Source organism: Hippopotamus amphibius, chromosome 8 (assembly GCF_030028045.1).
Source record: "Hippopotamus amphibius kiboko isolate mHipAmp2 chromosome 8, mHipAmp2.hap2, whole genome shotgun sequence".
NCBI classification, from domain to species: Eukaryota; Metazoa; Chordata; class Mammalia; order Artiodactyla; family Hippopotamidae; genus Hippopotamus; species Hippopotamus amphibius.
In genome coordinates, this window is record NC_080193.1 from 146,829,876 (window position 1) to 146,847,955 (window position 18,080).

At 60.9% G+C, this 18,080-nt stretch overlaps 2 protein-coding genes across 5 annotated transcripts in view; one reads left to right on the top strand and one right to left on the bottom strand.

The window, feature by feature from the left end:
* Window positions 1-2,890, top strand: part of ANO7 (anoctamin 7) — a 37,664-nt gene extending 34,774 nt beyond the window's left edge. The window contains exons 25-27 of the mRNA XM_057746526.1: window positions 32-122; window positions 529-648; window positions 2,492-2,890. Of these exons, the coding sequence (XP_057602509.1) occupies window positions 32-122; window positions 529-648; window positions 2,492-2,653 (373 nt within the window). The 3' untranslated portion in view covers window positions 2,654-2,890. The remainder of the gene's footprint in view (window positions 1-31; window positions 123-528; window positions 649-2,491) is intronic.
* A 1,570-nt stretch (window positions 2,891-4,460) lies between these two features.
* HDLBP (high density lipoprotein binding protein) overlaps window positions 4,461-18,080 on the bottom strand; it is a 63,755-nt gene continuing 50,135 nt past the window's right edge. For all 4 annotated transcript variants that reach the window (XM_057744125.1, XM_057744126.1, XM_057744124.1 and 1 more), the window contains 12 exons: window positions 14,641-14,859; window positions 12,426-12,647; window positions 12,118-12,336; window positions 11,455-11,593; window positions 9,811-9,965; window positions 9,149-9,253; window positions 8,747-8,881; window positions 7,549-7,692; window positions 5,837-6,022; window positions 5,247-5,363; window positions 5,023-5,151; window positions 4,461-4,912 (listed from right to left, as the gene is read on the bottom strand). In XM_057744125.1, coding sequence (XP_057600108.1) covers window positions 4,826-4,912; window positions 5,023-5,151; window positions 5,247-5,363; window positions 5,837-6,022; window positions 7,549-7,692; window positions 8,747-8,881; window positions 9,149-9,253; window positions 9,811-9,965; window positions 11,455-11,593; window positions 12,118-12,336; window positions 12,426-12,647; window positions 14,641-14,859 — 1,857 coding nt within the window. In that variant the 3' untranslated portion in view covers window positions 4,461-4,825. The remainder of the gene's footprint in view (window positions 4,913-5,022; window positions 5,152-5,246; window positions 5,364-5,836; window positions 6,023-7,548; window positions 7,693-8,746; window positions 8,882-9,148; window positions 9,254-9,810; window positions 9,966-11,454; window positions 11,594-12,117; window positions 12,337-12,425; window positions 12,648-14,640; window positions 14,860-18,080) is intronic.

Here is an 18,080-nt window from a genome sequence, read left to right on the forward strand (position 1 = left end):
CCCGGCTCCCCACTGAGCCCATCTCCTGCAGGTATCAGGCTTTCAGGGAGGATGACGGACACTATTCCCGGACGTACTGGAATCTTCTGGCCATCCGCTTGGCCTTCGTCATTGTGTTTGAGGTACCAAGGCACCTTGGCATGGTGGTCTCCCCCCCAATGCTTTGCCTAATCCCAGCACGTGCTCGCAGGGGGTGGCATGCGCAAGGGGGCGGGGACCCAGTGCTTACTGCCATCACCTTGGTCAGACTGCAGTCCTCTGCATCTTCACTTCCTGCCTGGCCTCTGTCTCTAGTTGCGTGTACATCAGAATGCTCTGGGCATTGCAGTGTCCCACAGAACACGGTCCGTGGTCTCTGTCGCTGTGGCCTCTGCCTCTTTCAGGAGTTTCCTTTTCTGCACCGATGCTTGGTGTCCAGCTCAACCCACACCTGGGGAGCAGGTGCCCCACGAAGGCCACTCTGGGCACTTGTTTTGCCACGGGGTGGGGGTGCCCTCCCCTACCACTCACACCACCCCCCGCTCCCAGCATGTGGTGTTCTCCATTGGCCGGCTCCTTGACCTCTTGGTGCCCGACATCCCCGAATCTGTGGCGATCAAGGTGAAGCGGGAGTACTACCTGGCCAAGCAGGCGCTGGCCGAGAACGAGGTGAGCGCCGCCCGCCCCACAGCGCCCCCGAGTCCCGTTGGAGCAGAAAGTGGGAGTCTCATCAGGGTCCTCCTTCCCTGCCCTTTCCTGGAAAAAGGCTCTTTCTGCAACAAACAGAACGAAAGAGGACCCACCCTCGGGCTCAGAGATGCATCTGGGCCGACAAGCCTAGGCTGCCAAGAGCTGGAGGCACAGGGCTCGGCCCTGGGGGGTGGGGATGCGGAGCTGCCGAAGGCGCGCCACCCTCAGAGCCCACCGCCAGCTCCTGGCCCCTCGGGCCTCTGCGCCTGCCCCCTGCCTCCCAGGCCCTGTGCGGCCCCCACGGCCAGCTGGCAGCTCCCGCCCAGCCCCACTTCCTCACTCACCTGGGGCAGGGCAGCTCCACAGCTGAGACGCTAACCCTACCCCATCAGCCCCTCTACCTCATCCCTGGCACACCGCCCCCCTCCCTCCCAGACCTGCCCCTTGAGTGCCCCCACCCCATCCATCGCACCCCCACCCATCTCCAGGCCCAGGAGGTGGCCTCCACCCCGTCTGCTCCTGTTCACACTCCCACCCCCTCAGCCCTCAGGTGAGGCTCGTCACCCGTCGAGCTGGTGGACTTGGGGTCCTCCACCCTTCCTCTGGTGGTTCTGGCACCTGCTGTCCCTCAGATGGTGGTGGCCCCTCTCCAGCCCCGCCCCGTGCATCCCCACCCTGCCCAAGCAGCGCCCTGCCTGCCCCCAGCACAGCCCCACTGGTGAGCCCCACACCAAACCACGTTCCCAGTCACAGCCGGGAGTCTGCTCACCACCCCCGCCCCGGCCCCCGCGCCCCGGCCAAGGCCTGCAGTCTGTCTTCTCATCGTTTGAGCCCCTTTCCCTTCCAGCCCGTCCACAGCCCCCGACCGGGGCTTCCTTTCCTCCTGTGGCACCACCTGGCTCTCCCAGGCTGTGCGCCCTGAGGAGTGGCCCCCCTCGCCCCCCAGGGCTGGGGCCAGCACAGGCCTCACAGCAGCGAGTGCCCAGATGGGGAAGGTTTGGAAAGAGACTGAACTTCATCCCATGATCAGCGAAGCGCCTGGAAGAAAGGACATTCCGGTGACGCTTGGTGCAACTCCTGGAAGTCTTCCTGTCTGTCTGCACGTGGTCATTTTCAGAGCTGGGAGCTTAGTGGTACCTGCAGTTTGACCTCACCCACCAGCTGGCTTCGCGATCTCTTTCTGCGTTTACCTTCTTTCAGGTCGGATCACACAGCACCTCCGGACTTCACTTATCGCTCTCTTGCTCTGGGGTTAGAAGTCACGCAGCATAAACGCCCAGAGATGCTGTGCCTGCCTTTGAGTTCCTTAGGGGACGCTCCTCAAAGCACCCAGCAGCGTCCGAAAGGACACTCGGTTTTTAAAATGCTTTGATGCACTGCACACTGCCCAGCTTCTCCCCAGAACTGCCCGTCGACACCTTTATTTAAAAACCCACTGCTCTGGGCCTCAGGCAGCACCAAACATTTCTTGACCAGTGGGGCTGAGGCTGTGGTGCGGCCACTGGCACTTTTCTGAATCTACCGCTTGCTCGCCCACTGTTTAGGAAACAAGCTGTCCTTGTGCTTGTGGGCAGTGGGGCTGCAGACACCACGCCCTCGTCACCAAATCCACGAGTATTTTCTTCCAGATGGTTGCTTTTTTGTTGCTGTTGTTTCAAACTTTTGTATTCTAAAGTAAGTTTATGGAAACATAAACGCTGAGATCACACCTCAGGCCTTCATGAAGTGAGCACACCAGCATAACGATGACGCAGCCCTGCCTGCGCCAGGACGTGGTGCCTGGCGGGGCCCTTCCCACACCGCCCTCCTCTCCCACCTACAGCAGCCACCACCTTGGCCTTGGAGCGCCGGCACGATGGAACCCACAGGTGCGACCTCTTCCATGCGACACGCCACCATGAGACTTGCCCACAGCACTGCTGCCGTGTGTCGCTCTCTGAATGAAGACGATCAGCGGGGTGTTCTGCCTGGCTGGTGGGCATAGCGCTGCCTTCACACTTCTTCCACACCTCCTGATGCCCCACAGGGTGCACGTTTAGGAGCGAGCGCAAGTGCCGGGTCCCTGTCCACCCCCAACAGCGATGCCTCCCAGTGCTGAGACCCCATGCCAGCTGAGAGAACTGCACCCCATGTCTGTGGATGTCAGGTTACCACTCAAAAGCATGCTGAAGGCACCCCTGGTTTCAAAAGACTGAGCACACACAGGGCGTGATAAATGAGTCCCAGCACACTCTATCCGGTTTTGGGTTTTATTTTTCGAATTTATAAAATTCCAGTGTCATCCATATTCATGAGCCTTTACACATGTTTGCATATAGTCTCCAAATCTCAAAGTTAAGGCCAAGGGATGGATGGTAGCTATGGACACATACGACATGGAAGACATTCAACACGGAGATGGACACGCACCCCATTCCCGCCAGGCTCTCCCTGTGGCATCGGAGGCTGCAGGGGACAGGCCTGGGCACAGCCATTGCACAGCCTTTAACAGCAGCCAGAAACAGAGCGAGCGAGACCCCAAACACAGTTTAGGAAAAGGGAGTTTGCATCCATGATGTTTAGCAACCCATGCACATGTGCAAAAATCTGTTGTGAGAATTAAAAACTGACCTCCGGGGAGCAGGGCCGGACGCTGTAGAGAACACTGTAGGAAAGACCAAGTGGGAGGGGGTGTGGGCAGATTCCCGAGGGGGCCGAGGGCCACGGAGGAGGGAAGCTGGCAGACGGGAAAAGCTCCGAAACTCCTGCACACGGAGAAGAGGTGCCGGCTCCCCCTGCGGGGCTCCCGGCGACGGGCGACCCCGGCGGGAAGGCAAGATGGCGCCTCCCCGCCCTCCTCCCTGTCTCAATCACGCCGCCTCCTGCGGGGCCACCCAGCCTACTTAGCGGAAGCAGATGCTTTTTCCTATCCCAACTGATCATGCCTACAAATGGGCACATTTAAGGCCGCCTGAGCGGGGACTGGCAGGGGCGACTGCGGTTAGACTCAGGGTCTGTTCAGGGACTGCAAAGTCAAGAGACAGCCAAGGTCGACTTAATAAATTGAGAGAGAACTTCAGGGGGCGGAGAGTGGAGAAGGTGATCAGAGCAGAAGGGACTGTCCCCAGGGCACAAGCCAGCTTCTCCAGGAAGTCTGGGATCTGGGACGAGACGACTCGGAGGGACCCGTCACCTCCGTGCGGACAGGGACAAGGACCCAGGCGACCCAGAGACAAGGGCCCGCCCTCGGTTCTCAGACAACACGACCGGACAACACGCGGGCCTCCGTGCAGCCCAGGCCCCGCCTCTCCCTCTCCAGGGTGGGCCTTGGCCAAGCCGGCTGGGGGGTGGGGCACCCCGACCCGCCAGAGCCTGGGGCCTGACCGCGGACCCACCCACCGCACACCTGAGAAAGCCCCCCGCCCCCCCCAGCACCGGGTCCCCTGGCGCAGGCCGAGCGACAGCCTCTCCCCGCCCCGGGGCCAGGCGGCCTCCTGGAGCGCGCGCGTCAGCAGACACCCGGGGTGGGGGGGCCCGCGTGCTCCCCGCGGGACCGGCCCGCCTGCCCCGGAGCCGCGTGGGCGAGGGCGGGCGTGGGCGAGGGCGGGCCTGGCCTCGGGCTTCCAGCCCCAAGGCGAGGACGCACACGCCCGAAGCTTGAGAGATAGAAAGACGGCAACTTCGCGCCGCGGGGAAGGGCGCTCTGGCGGCAGCTGGAAGCGGGCAGCGCGCATTCTACAGGGAGGAGCGTGCGGACGGCGAGCCGAGGGAGAGGCGGCGGCGGCGAAGGAAGAGGGCACACGTTTCGGCTTTTATAAAGTCAAGGAAATTTATTTCCTGAGGTCATGACACAGGAAGTAGACTCGGCCGCAGCCAGGGCGCTCTGCCGGCGGAGGCGGGGCCTCGCCCACGTGCGGGGGGGACGCCGTCCCGTGACCTCCTTAGTGTTCGCAGCGGCGCAGAGCCGCCCAGGGCGCAGGCGGGAGTGGGCGCCGCGCCGCGCCGGGGCCGCCAGGCCCGGGACCCGGCCGCCCAGGGCGCGGGGCGCCGGCTTCGCTGTGAGACCTCGGGGGAGGGGAGCATCGGCGACGGGGGCGCCCAGCCGCCGGGGCAGATGAGACACGCGGCGGCGGGGCGGGCCGGGCCAGCGGGCTGCAGGGGCTCTGCTCCCTCCTCATTATCGCTTGGGGCCCCACGGGAGGGTCTTGGGGGCCACCTGAGCCCCAAAGCTGGGAAACTCCTCGGAGCTGCTCACGTCGGGAGCCTGGGAGGGGAGAGCGGGCCCGGCCTCAGGAACAGCGCCGCCCGCCCCCCAGCAGCGCCCGGAACGTCCGTCGCGGCGCGAGCGCGGGAGGCCGGGCGGCGGGGCCTTACCTTCTCGCTGCTGCTGGCGGTCCAGGGAGCGTCCCGCACCACGAAGCCCTTGGACGGCGCCTTGGACTCCTCGTGGGCGGGGGGCTTCATGTACAGCTGCAGCGCCTCGCTGTCCACCACATCGGCCAGCTGTGGGCCGGCGGGGGCGTCAGGCCGCGGCAGGGACGCACCCCCCCCGCGGAGCCCAGCCCGTCCCCGGGGCCGGGCGCCCACCCCCGACTCACGTATTCCTCCTCCAGGTTGAGGATGTGGTCAATGGCTTCCTCCACGTTCTCCGGGAGCCCTGTCACGGTCACGCAGTTGGGGTCGGGGGCCCCGCTCTGTGGGAAGCGAATGTCCACCTGCAAGGAAGCGCGCACAGCCGCTGAGGCGGCTCCGAGGGCCTGTCGCGTGTGGCTGGAGCGGTCCACTTCGAGCGACGTGCCCCCTCGGGAAGACCGGCCCTGCGGGGGCACCTGGTTTTCAGAGCCACACGTGCCCCGCAGATGCAGAGCTGTCGGCCACCACGGGGCTGCCGCTGCCCGCGGGCCATGCGGGGCGCCGACCGACCGTGTCATCTATACACAGCCGTGACCCCATACGACCGCACCACCTCAGGGACGGGCCCCCGAGCCTCAGAAGTCTCGCAGCCCGGATCCCGAGTGTGGTCAGCATCCTAGGCAGAAGACCTGGGGCCCCGGGGGCCCCGCTGCTCCCGCGACGGGCCCGTGTGGAAGGAAGCAGCTGGACGGTGCGGGAAGCACACGGCCGACCCCCGCGCTGCCGTGCTTCTAGCCAGGGCTTCACGCCCTTCCCAGTCAGGTCGGGGACTCACCTTGAACTCATCCATGATCTTGCGGATGGCTTTGCCACGGGCACCGATGATGCGGGCGTGAACACGGTGGTCTAGCGGGACGTCCTCAGAAACCATCTGTTCAAGTTCACCCACGATTTTCAATATGGCGTCCCGGGCAGCCTCTGTGTTCTTCTCGTACCCTGTGATGGTGATTTGGTCCTGCGGCTAAGAAAGGAGAATCTGGTCAGAAGCGGGGGTACCCCAGGGACTCCTAACCGCAAGCACCGACCCAGCGGGGTGCGGCTCTGTGGGGAGGAGCAAAGGGGGACAGTTGCTCAGTGGGCCGAGGGCTGGGTGAGGAAGGCCTCACCTTATGGGGAAAACCAACCAGCTCAGGAGGGAAAGCACCTAGAAGAGCTGGGTAAGGGTGCCCGTCTTTCTCCCACCCCCTCCCAAACTCCACCAAAAACACAGTCACCGGTGAGGAGAAAGGGCACCGGGCCACAAAGCCGAGGGGACATCGGCAGGTGAGGGCACAGGGAAGGGCCTCCTTGGAGGGTGTCTCTGCTAAGACAGACCGACTGACCCGGAGAGGACGTGCAGACACCGTGGCTGACACCCCCACCCCTCAAGTGAACAGCTGAGACACCAGGCCCGTAAAGCTGAGCAGAGCAGTGGGTAACTGGGGGCAGGGGAAGCCTGTTCCTCAGGGCGGGAAAAGCACCAGCCCACGCGGCGCACACAGCCCACACAGAAGGACCACAGCACAAGAAGAAACTGAGCAGAAACTCAGACGAGAGATGCCAGGACGCACAGCTGTGGCCAGGCGCCTCAAGCCCCGAAGACGCTCATGCAGCCAGCGGGCAGCAGGCCCCACCCAGAACCCAACGCAGCAGAGCCCGGAACGGAAGCCCACCAGCCAGCGGGCCCGTCACCCGCCAAGCACACGACAGCACAGAACTGACTCTGCACATGCAGCACAGGCCTCACAGGAGAAACTGCGCATGAAACACCACCGCTCAACCCCACCTGGCTCACAGAACACAACACAGAGTCTAAACACTAAATGATGACTTAAAACGATGATTATGTGGAAAAGCTGGGAGAAATAAAAGGTAGTGATGGTGAGGAGTTCGAGCTAAATTCTCAGATAAAAAAATTAAAAAGGTTACAAATGAAAAAGGACAGTAGTTTTATAAACACTCCTTAGAAACACAGAGGTGAATAAGAGGCAGGGCCAAGGGTGCGCCTGGGGGGTCGGGGACACTGGGGCTGACTGCGGAGCACTAATTGGCTGGGAGGGCGGGAGAGGCAGGGCAGGAGACGGGCGGGGGGCCAGCTGCAGAGTGCGGACGCAGGGCTGGAGAGCGTGGCGGGCAGTCTGCACCCACATGCTGGCCGGAAGGTTCCAGCAACCAAAGACTGCGAGAGCCAGGCACAGACCGGGCTCCGCTCACGCAGGACGCTGCTTGGGAGGGTGGCCCCACTGAAGCTTGGGTCACCTCCCAGAGGCTGAGCGCGTGGCAGAAAGGGCGGGGGAGGAGGCGGGCAGGGGCGTGTGCCCGCCTGGGGGTGACGCCGGGGGAGGGATGCCTTCCACTGACCTCTGAGTGCGGTGGGTGGGGGCCAGGTGGGCACGGGGAAAGTGCCCCAAGCCCACAGGGCGACACGACTGTGACGGGGAAGCCAAGACAGGCCCTGAGCCCGAGCCCAGCCAGCCCCCCAGAGACCGGCAGCAGCGGCCTCCTCACCTGGCTGCCGTCGTCCTTGTCGGGAAACTGGACGTTCACGTCGTGCTCCAGGCGGATCTGGGTGATCACCGCCCCCTTCCTCCCGATGACCTTGGGGTGGTATTTGGGGTCCACGGTGACACTCAGCTTGAAACTCCTCAGAGCCTGCAGACGAGACAAGGGGGAGTGAGGCGGGGAGCATGTCCACCTTGGCCCCCCGCGTGGCGCCCTGCCACCCTCCTCCTGGAAGAGGTCCATGGTCACCCCTGCACCAGGAACACCCCCCTGCTTTCCCGCGAGCCTCTGCACCCCTTCCACCAGCAGCTGGTAACCAGAACCCGAGGGCCCGACCACTCCACCACCACGAGCACAGACCCTCAGCAAGGGGGTGAAGCTGCGAGCTGGTAGCCGACAGGCTGGGCACAGCACACGGCAAGCCCTGGACTCTACCTCCCCCACTTGGGGAGCAGAGACCTGACAAGTTAGTATAAAAAGTTCTGGGTCCCTCAGGATGGGGGCTCGAAAGCAGGCAAAAACCCCCCCAAAACCAACCAAACAAAACCAAAAACAACAACAAAAACCCCCAAGAAAGGTAATAAAAGTCCCAAGGGAGGTCCACAAGCAGAGGCTCGGGCTAAGCCCCAGGCAGAGAAGACCCCCAGAGCCTGTGCCGAGGCTGCGACCGCGTGGACCGCCCTCGCACAGCTCATCGTGATGGCGTCTGCCCCGTCACCAGACGCCAGGGAGGCTCCCCCCACACAATCCTTAACGGTGACGCCCACCCCTGTGTGCGTCTCTCACGTGACCCTCCAGACGCCTGCTCCACCAAGAGGACGGCAGGGAAACCATGCCGAGGGCGTTGGGGAACCCGCCTGGGACCACAGTTACACGTGGGGGGTCTTTCCCGGCCACGGCTCCCAGGCCTCCCCGGCTGAACCTTCCCTGTAAGGTTGGCACACGTCTTAGATTTACTTAACAGGTAATTCATGTGGAAGTCCAACTCTGCAGCTGTTAGGGTAAGAAGAAAAGGCCAAGGCCCCAACACGGCCTCTGATGAAAGCTCCTCATCCCGCAGAGACTCCTGGGCGCTGGCTGCACAGGGGGTCGCCTGGCTCTACCAATGCCACCTGCCTTCACTGGCTGAGGTGCAGCCCGGGAGCTGGAGGTCTCAGTCCCCCAGTAATCCTCCCCAGCCCACGCGGCCCCGCCCGGCCCTCACCCTGTCCTCCTGCTCCGCCTGCAACTCCTTCACCCGCTCCAGCAGCCCAGCCTTGGCCCGATCCAAATTTGAGGCCAGGCCTGTAATGGCGATGACGTCAGACTGCAGTTCAGGTGCCGGGACGTGGATGTTCACCTGTGTGGAGACGGGGCAGCCTGAGGCCCACGGGGCCCCACAGCACAGACACGTCTATCCGGTCCCCACCGGGGGGGGGGCTCCGGGAGCTCTGGCCAGGGACACAAGTGCAGGCTTGGGACGAGGGGGTGCGACGTGAAGCCTGCCCCTGCTGCTCAGAGACCCGAGCAGCAGAAAGGTGCTCCCCCAAGGGCTGGCCTCCCGACCTGGGGGCCGCTCCCTCCCGACACCTGGTCTCCAGGGAGAGGGTCCGCAAAGCAGCTTTACCTCAAATTCATCCATCATCTTGCGTATCCCGCTTCCCTTCTGCCCGATGATGTACCGGTGAAGGTCAAAGGGCACCTCCACTTCAATGGTGACGGGAACCAGTGCCTGAAGGGCGGGGGTGGAGGTGAGGCGTGAGAGTGGGGAGCAGAGGGACCCTGTGGGCTTGGCAGCAGGCCCTCGTGGACCACAGGGGAAGAGCCCTATAAGAACCAGGCTGCTGCCCAGAACCTTCTGCACTGCTGCATCTAGACTGAGAATGCTGCCCAGACCTTCGACTCAACAGAGCACACGGGAGAAGGACGTGGAATGCAGTCTTCAGGCCATCGTGGCAGGTAGACAACAGGCCCTGAGCCCGCGCTCTTGAACACAGCAGCCCCTTGCAGAAGCAGAGAAGCACGACTCCAGGGAAACGGGCGTCTGGGGCCCGAGGAGGAGGAGGACGGGGCTCATGCAGGGACTCACCCTGACCCCGGCCTTACTGGGACCCCAGAGTGGGTCAGAGTGATGGGACGCCACCCAGGCCACCCACTGCACTGTCCCACCGACAGCCCCACTCCTGTGCTGTGACCCAACCTGGCGCCACCCCTAGTGCCAGCCCAGGTGCTCAGGGTCTCGACGGGCCCCAGGGAGGCGGGGGATGGGGGTGGGGATTCTGAACGCACCTCGAGGGCTTCCTTGGCGGCCTCACACTTCTCCTTCCGGCCAGAGATGATGATGATGTCACACCTTCTGGGAGAGCCGGGCTCGGCCTCCTTGCCGTCCCTCCCCTCCCCGGCGTCATCCCCGTTCTCCTGGACGGCAGGCTCCACGCTGTGCACTAGGGACAGGGAAGGGGCAGCTCAGGCCACAGCCGGATGTTCGTCTCCATCCGAATCCGCACGCTGGTCCGGCACCTACGAGGTGCCGGCTGGGGAGCGGGAGGAAAAGGTCCCGCCTGAACCCAGGAGAACGTGGTCTGGCCGGGCGAGTGAGACCGTGCCTCCGCACCTGCAGAATGCAGCCACCTGTCCCGGAGGCTGAGGGAGGGGCGCAGCGCAGGGCCCATCGTGCCCGAGAGGGCGGGAGACCAGCACACGGACAGTCACGACAACCCACAACCAGTGCTGGGGGGAGGCAGCTGGGAGGGGCCGGAGAGGGTGACGAGGAGGGATCCGCTTCTCGTGCCAAGAAGAGCAAGACAGGCCCCGGGAGAGAAGGCATGCAGACACACCGCCTAAGCAGTCTCGAGCCTGGACTGAGCAGGGGAGACACACTCTCGGCAGGGTGCGTCTAAGGTGGGCAGAAGCTGCGTGCTGACCACGGGTTTGACAGCAGTACCACGTGACACTGGACCGCCTGATTCTGGCGACTGTGCCATGGTCACCTCCAGTGATATGAGAATGTCCTCACCCTCATGGAGAAGCCACTACAGGTAAGCGATGGGCCTGGAGACGACACTCAAATGACTCAGAAAAAAGCAAGCGCGCCTGTGTGTGACTGGGGGGGGTCCTGGGTGTGCCTTCACACCGTTCTGTGAAATTCTTCTTCAACGTGAAGTTTCAGAATTAGAAAGTAAACATTCAAGTGTGAGACATACACGTGACAAACATGACACCCTGTTTCTACTCAAAACAGCCCATCTTCTCCGGAAAATAGGAGTTCGGCAGCCGGGACCGGCTCCGGGGGAGGCGGGGGACAGAGCACTGAGGGGCTCTCTGCAGGCGCCCGCAGACCCGCCTCCCGGGGCCTCAGGGAGGGGCGCGGAACCAGCCGTCGTGTCGGGGCAGGGAGGACCCACGGCCTCGCCCGGCCCCGGGGCACACGCGTGCCACGTCACAGGCAGGACACCTGGAGCGGAAGGGCCGCCAGCCACTCGATGGTGCCCTCTGGGGGGGGTCAGGGGTGCTTGGGGGGGGGGGGGGGGGGGCGCGGCGGCCAGGAGGCGCTGCAGGGACGGAGCCCAGCGCACACGGCACACCGAGGGCCCCCACCCGGGAGAGGTGGCAGCCTGTGCTCGGGGGCTCCCCACCCCACCCCCACCTCGGAGGCTGCAGGCACTTTGCCCTCCCCAGGCCTGGTCACCAGCAGCTCTGAACCTCCAGGACATTTGAGAGGCACCTCGTCACCCTGCAGCAACTAACACAGCCCCTCTGAGGCCAGGGGAGTCGGCCCCAGAACAGCCGCCAGCGCGCCCGCAGTGCACGGGCGCGGGAGCCCCAGCAAGGCAGGCGCTCCGGCAAGATGCCCAGCAGCCGCCTGCCTCCTCCCCAGGCTGGGACCACCCAGCCCGCTCCCCGCTCGGCACAGGGCTCACCGCAGGGACCCACCTGGGTTGTCCTCCCGGTCTGGGAATTTGATTTGAACGTTATAGTCCCGGGTAATCTGCTGGATTTTGGAACCTTTGGGGCCCATGACCGATCGGTGGAACTTCTGGGGTATGGTGCATTCTATGGTCACCTGGGCTTCCTGGGGGAGACACAGCACAAAGGAAACCAAAAGAGCCAAAGGTCAGCTGCTTAGGGTCAAATTCACATCCACACCGCGTTCATTCCCGCCCCCACAGCCACTTCCGCTGCATGGACGGGGTGGGGGTGGGGAGCCTTCTGAGGCAAGTCCAGGACGGGAGGGAGGAGCGGTGCGGGGCAGGTCCAAAGGGGAGGCTTCTTGCTGCAACTACCACCGGGGGGCCTGGAACGTGACAACAAGGTCCCACTTCCCTACAAAGGAGGCCCCTCCCCCACCGCACGGCAGGAGGCGCCCTTAGCGCCCCCCCCCCCCCCCCCACCAAGGGAGGCTGGGCGAGGCGTTAACCCCCCCCCCATTTTCCCCTGACTTCTCCCCTTGGAGCTGCTTTCCTCCCTTGGGAGCACAGCGGGGAGGGGCTGGTGGCCGTGGGATTCCCACCCACCGGCAGGAAGGAGGCGGACGCGTCGCTGGGGCCCGGCTGTGGGGTAGGGAGGCAACATCCACCCCGGTCCCCGGGCGCCTACCAGGTCCTCGATGATCTCCTGAATGCGCTTCTTGGCGGCCTCCACGCAGTCCTTGGCCCCCTTGAGGGCAACCCGGTCGCTCTGCGAGCCGGAGCGCGGGAAGCTCACCATGACCCCGCCGTACTCCTCGGCGATCTCCCGCAGGACCTGGCCTCTCCGGATGACGAAATGGCGGTGGTGCCTGGGGTCCACCAGCATGTGGTCCTCCACCACGTTGTCCTGCGGCGTTGAGGGGAGGGCCCGGCGTGAAGCCCTGCGGACCGCGCCTCCCAGGACCCCCCGTCGGCCCAGCTCCCACCAGGCCTCACCAGGTTCTGGATGAGCGCCTCCAGCTCCCTCTGGGCCTCCCTGACGGCGTCCTCCTTCCCTATGATGGTGATGAGGTCCTGATCCTTGTCCTCGGCCGCCGGGAAGATGATGCGGGCCCCGGTGCTGTCGCGCACCTTGCGGATTTTGCCGCCCCCTTTGCCGATGAGGAACTTGTGATACTCGGGCTTGGCGCGGATGTCGATGGTGAAACTCTTGGTTTGCTGCAGAAACCAACCCCACGTTCGCCGGCCTGAGCCGCCCGCCTGGCCCCCGGGGCAGGTGACTCCGAGGGCCTAGGGGACAGCGCTGTGGAGGGGGAGTTCTCACACTGTCACCAACACACCCCCACACGGGGCTACCCAAACCTCACCAAAACACGCAGACGGACAGCCAGACGAGACAGTGCTCGCACTTCTCCTTCCCTCCATGATGAGAAACACCCAGCTGGGAACAGCACTCGACCGAGAGCCCCCGTCGTGCCCCTGACCAGCAGGGACCGAACCTGTGTGAGCTGCTCTCCACCTGCAGCCCCGCCTCAAAGGGGATGCAGGCCGTGGGCTGCACCACACGGCGGGACGTCCACGGCACTCCCGGAGCCTCTCCCAGGCCTGGGCACCCCGACCTCCTCCTGACACCCGCCGATGGCACGGGGTCCTGTCCAGCCCTCGCTCCCTGACGCCACAAAACCAGGGCCCAGGAGAAGCCCTGGCCAAGATGCCAGTTCCTCTGGCAGAGGCGTCAGGACAGCGCAAGGGGACACAGCCCCAGGCGGACAAGCCCATGCCAGGGGACGCGCTCTCCTTTCTCCTGTCATGAAACACGGCCCCCAAGTGAAACAGTGAACGACTGACCTGTTATCGCTAAGGGCTGGTTTCACAAACCACTGCCAAGAATCTTCAACTTTTTAGACAAACACTCACAAACAGAAGCATTCTAAAAAAGCTAACTAGTGAGGTGAGGCCCGCCCAGCAACATGGCGGAGGAGGAGACATCACACCCAGCGGGCTTCACCCCGGAAACACCAGATCGATCGAATGTTCACACGCGAAAGAACAGCCGGGCGACCCCGCAGCAGATCCCACCCCTCTCCTGTAAGAACCCGCTGCAAGCCAGACACGGACACGCGTGTCCTCAGCCAGATGGAGAGCATCTGCGGAAGACCCGCTGCACCCCTCCCCCGCAGCGAAGGACCGAGGGCTGCGAGTCCCCGGCCAGGCGGGGCCGTCCGCTCACCGTGGCTGCGCGCGCCGAGGCCCAAGCGGCGTGGCAAACGAGACCCAGAGGCGTCCGGGTCAGAAGGAAAGAACTGCGACTGCACACTCACAGGTGGTGTGTGTCACCTATAAAACTCACAGAAATCTACAGAAAAGGTACTGGCACTAAGAAGGGAGCTGTAGGCCACATCCATAGAACAAGGCCAACATGCAAAAACCAAACATACTCCTACACATGACAATAACTGGAAGTGGAAATGCATAAAAAACCATGTACAATACCACTAAAAACCAAACAGACACACAGACCAAACAAAACGTGAACAAGATCTTCGTGCTAAAAACTATAAAACACCAACGAAAAATCAGAGTTTAAAAACGGAAGCCATGTGGGCTGGAAGATCCAAAACTGCCGAGACGGAAATTCTCCCTGATTCGATCTTTAGGTTCAACACGACCCCAATCAAAATTCAAGCAGGATTCTCACTCTAGAAACGGATGTGCTGGTTCCAAAACACATACGGGAAGACAAAGGATCTAGAATAGCCAGAGCAATTTTAAAAAGCACAAAGCTGAAGGACTCCCAAGATGTCCCATAAAGCTAGCCATCCACCTGCGGTGCTGCTGAAACGGGGCAGGGTTCAGAAACAGAGCAGCACGTGGGTTCTGACACAAGAGTGAAGGCGACGGAGTCAGTGGAGGACCTTGGGAGGTGACGGTCCAGAGACTGAGTTGTGGTCACATGAACCTCAGAACTATACACTAAGATGTACTGCACGTAAGTCACACTTAAGGGGAAAAAAGCCCCAACTAACAAGCCTAACAGCAACTTTTCTACATTGATTATGCAGATGTCCGAGCTGGAAAGGGCCTTCAGTGGCGGCAAAATCAGAGACATACAGGTATATACAGGTGTCTCCTAACCTGTCACACAGAGAGGGTGTGGAGGCATCCAGCGTGCAAGAGGACGGACACAGCAACCCTCCGGGGCAGTGCTCACCTTCTCCTCCGCCAGGTGCAGGAGCTGCTTCCGAGCCTTCTCCACGTCCGAGGACGGGCCCCTGATGACCACGGTGTCGCTTCCCGAGCCCTCCACGGGGAAGTGAATGTGGACCCCGCCACACTCCTCCATGATGGCGCGGATGAGGCGGCCCTTGGTGCCGATGAGGGAGTTGTGCAACCTGGCGGGGATGGAGACCTCCACCTCGGCGATGTTGGCCTGGAACCACACACAGCACCGGGGAGCACGTAAGGCGGACATGCGAGGAGAGAGAGCCACGTGTCCCTCTCAGGTGCCTACAGCACAGGCAGGGCCGAGAGGCCCGAGGACCAACCCTCCCTGAGAGCCCCATCAGCGAGGACCCTGCCTCTTGTCAAAACGCAGCACCAAGGACTTGGATTCACCTCCCTCGTGACACGATGACAAGACGCTGGAGGCACAAGCCAACAGGCTGAGCCCAGTCCCTGCCCCCGGCCAAGCCCCTACATCAAGGACGCAGACCTGACTGTCCGGAGAGAGAGTGGCCCCAGCACTGCAGGCTCATGGGCTGAATGTGCAAAGAGACCGGCGGGGCCAGGGAAAGGACCACCGCAGGCCCTAGACTAAGCACCACTGTCATCCCACCTGACAAATCCAGAAAGCAAGTCCAAAAAGGAGCAAACTGTTTTAAAGTAACTTAACAAAGCTCAAAGATATTTATAGGAGTGCAAAAATATCCAGCATCCACCAAAGTAAACTTCATAACATCTGGCATTCGACAAAAACAAATAAAAAAGAACAAAAAAACTAAACATGCAAAGAAGTAGGAATAAACAACCCATCATGAGGAACGAACAATGGAAAAAAATCCAAAAATGACACAGATGTTAGAGCCAGCAGGCCAGTGACACTAGAAGGGGTATTTTCACTAGACTGTGTCAAAAAGCCAAAGGCAAGGCTGACATATCAAGCATAAAAACAAACGGCTGAAACCGAGCATCTAGAGGAGAAGACAGTATCTGCAAAGAGAACAATATACTCGGATGACCACAGACAGATTATAGACTGCAAAAAGCTAATGAATTGAGAGAAAGGAGGGGGAAAAGCACTCCTCCCCCCCAACCAAATAAAAAAAGCAATGGTGAGGGCGGGGCAAGACCAAGCTGCCTGACACCAGCTAATCTGAGTTTCTGGAGGACAGAAAAAATAGTAAGAAATAATCCAAATATTTCCACATTTGATGACAACTCCGACCGCACACATCCAAGGAGCCTGACGAACCCCAAGCAAAGAAACATGAGTGAGGTTGACACAGCACAACCTGCGGGTGACACGACCACCAAACAAGCCAGAGGAGCAAGGAGGACACGAGGTGTCTCGGCAGAAACCACGTACGTGAGAGACAGCCAGGCAAAGGACACCCGCCAACCTGAGGGTTTGGAGGCTGGCAGGGATGCGAGACGCTGCAGCCACCGTGGAAGATGGTCTGGCCGCTCCTCACGACACCAAAGACCCATCCTAGTACCTATTACTAAGTGGAGAAGCCAGTGTGGAAAGGCTACATGCTGTTCCAACTATTTCACGTTCTGGAAAAGGCAAAAGACGAGGCCAGTGAAAAGACGGGTGGCTGTCATGGGCTGGAGGGAAGGGATGAACAGCTGGAGTGCAGACGTATGTTTATGTGGGTAAATTTTTCTCACTATTTAAACTGGGGATTTAAACACGAAGGTTAACGATGGCGTGTGGGTGTACCGCACGCTGACGAAGCACCGCGGCGGGGGCGGGGCAGGAAGCCCACTGTTCTCAGCTCCGCACACTACACTTCAAGCACCACCAAGTCACCTGCAGGCCGGCTCTGATACGCTGAAAATGTGTACCAAACACCCTAAAGCAATCCCTAAAATAAAACAGAGCTACACCCAATAAACCAAAACAGGAGGTAAAAGGAATCAAAAACATCCAATCCAAAAGAAGGCAGAAGAGAGAACAAAGTAGATAGGACAAAAAGAAAACAAATAGCAAGACAGCAGGTTTAAACCCAAGTGCTGCGTGTAAAATGATCACACGGGCCAAGAGCTGGGGCCAGGGAAGGAGGGAGCTGTTACTGGTGTTTGGGAAGATGAGACAATTCTGGAGGTGATGGCGGTGACGGCTGCACAACAGTGTGAGTGGACCCAGTGCCACTGAACTGGACTCTTAAAAACGGTTAGGACACTAACCTTCGTTCTTCAAACTTTACTACAATTTTAAAAATGGAAACGTTATAATCACATCAAGTATAGTTTAATTATCTCATTAAGTGTATGTAACAAAACGTGCAATATGTAACATATAACACATACGTAATTACTAATGTAATAAAACATTAACACCTTTATTTAAAAGGCAGAGATGGTCAAACTGAATAAAAAAGCAAGCTGCCTAAAAGAAGCCTGCTTTAACATGAGAAAAAGTAGATTTCAGAGGGAACACTGTGACGAGGGTTAACAGGGGATCATTCTAGAACGCTGCCAAGCACACACATTAGGAACGAGCAAGGTGACATCACCAGAGAGGAAAGAGATGATATGCGAATATTAAGAAAGTCTTATGCTAATTAACCTGACAACTTAGATAAAAGAGAAAACCCCCTGAAAGACACACACAACAAAGCTCACGCAAGAAGGAACAGGATCTCCCGCTGAAGACGAAGCAGCGCCGACACGCGTGACAACACGGGTGAGCCTGGAGGCGCCTGTGGAGTGAGAGCAGCTAGAGCTGCGGGAGGGGGCGCCGCGGTCCCGGTCACCAAGGGAAGTGGGAAGCTCACACTCGCCCACCGCAGCAGGGAGACCGGGAAACCGGGTGACAGGAGGGAGGGCCCCCAGGAGCCTGGGGGGCAGAGGGGGGATGAAAAGGGGGAATGAGGGTGCTTCGGGGGTGATGGCGTGCGCGCTCTCCTGACTGTGGAGTGACTCCAGCGGTGGAAATGGAACCGAGTGGGGCCCCGTGGGGCTCCCAGGAACTGAAGCCGAATGGGGTCTGGGCACCGAGGCCTCCTTCTGTCCCCCTTTCTACAGGCAAGACTCCAGCCTCCACGACCTCCCTTGGGCTCCAAAGGGCGGATGTGAACAGCTGCTAATCAAGGGAGGAGCAGCCAGGACACCACCTGAGGTGAGATCAAAGGGACCAGAGAAGCTCCTCAAGATCAGGAGATCTGAGACTCTGAGACCCTGAGACCCTGCGCACGCCCTGATCCTGTCAGATCCCACCTGGGAGCCACTGTTATAAACCCCTCACCAGGTCCTCTGGGCTGGGACACACAGTCTTTCGAGGCAGGAGCCCGCTGTGTCCCCCTTGGCCCGGCAGAGCAACAAAGCTGTCCTTTCCTACTTCACCCAAAATCTGTCTCCAGGATTTGATTCGGCGCCCGTGCACAGAGAGACCGAACTTTCGGTAACATAAACACACGTCAAAATGTA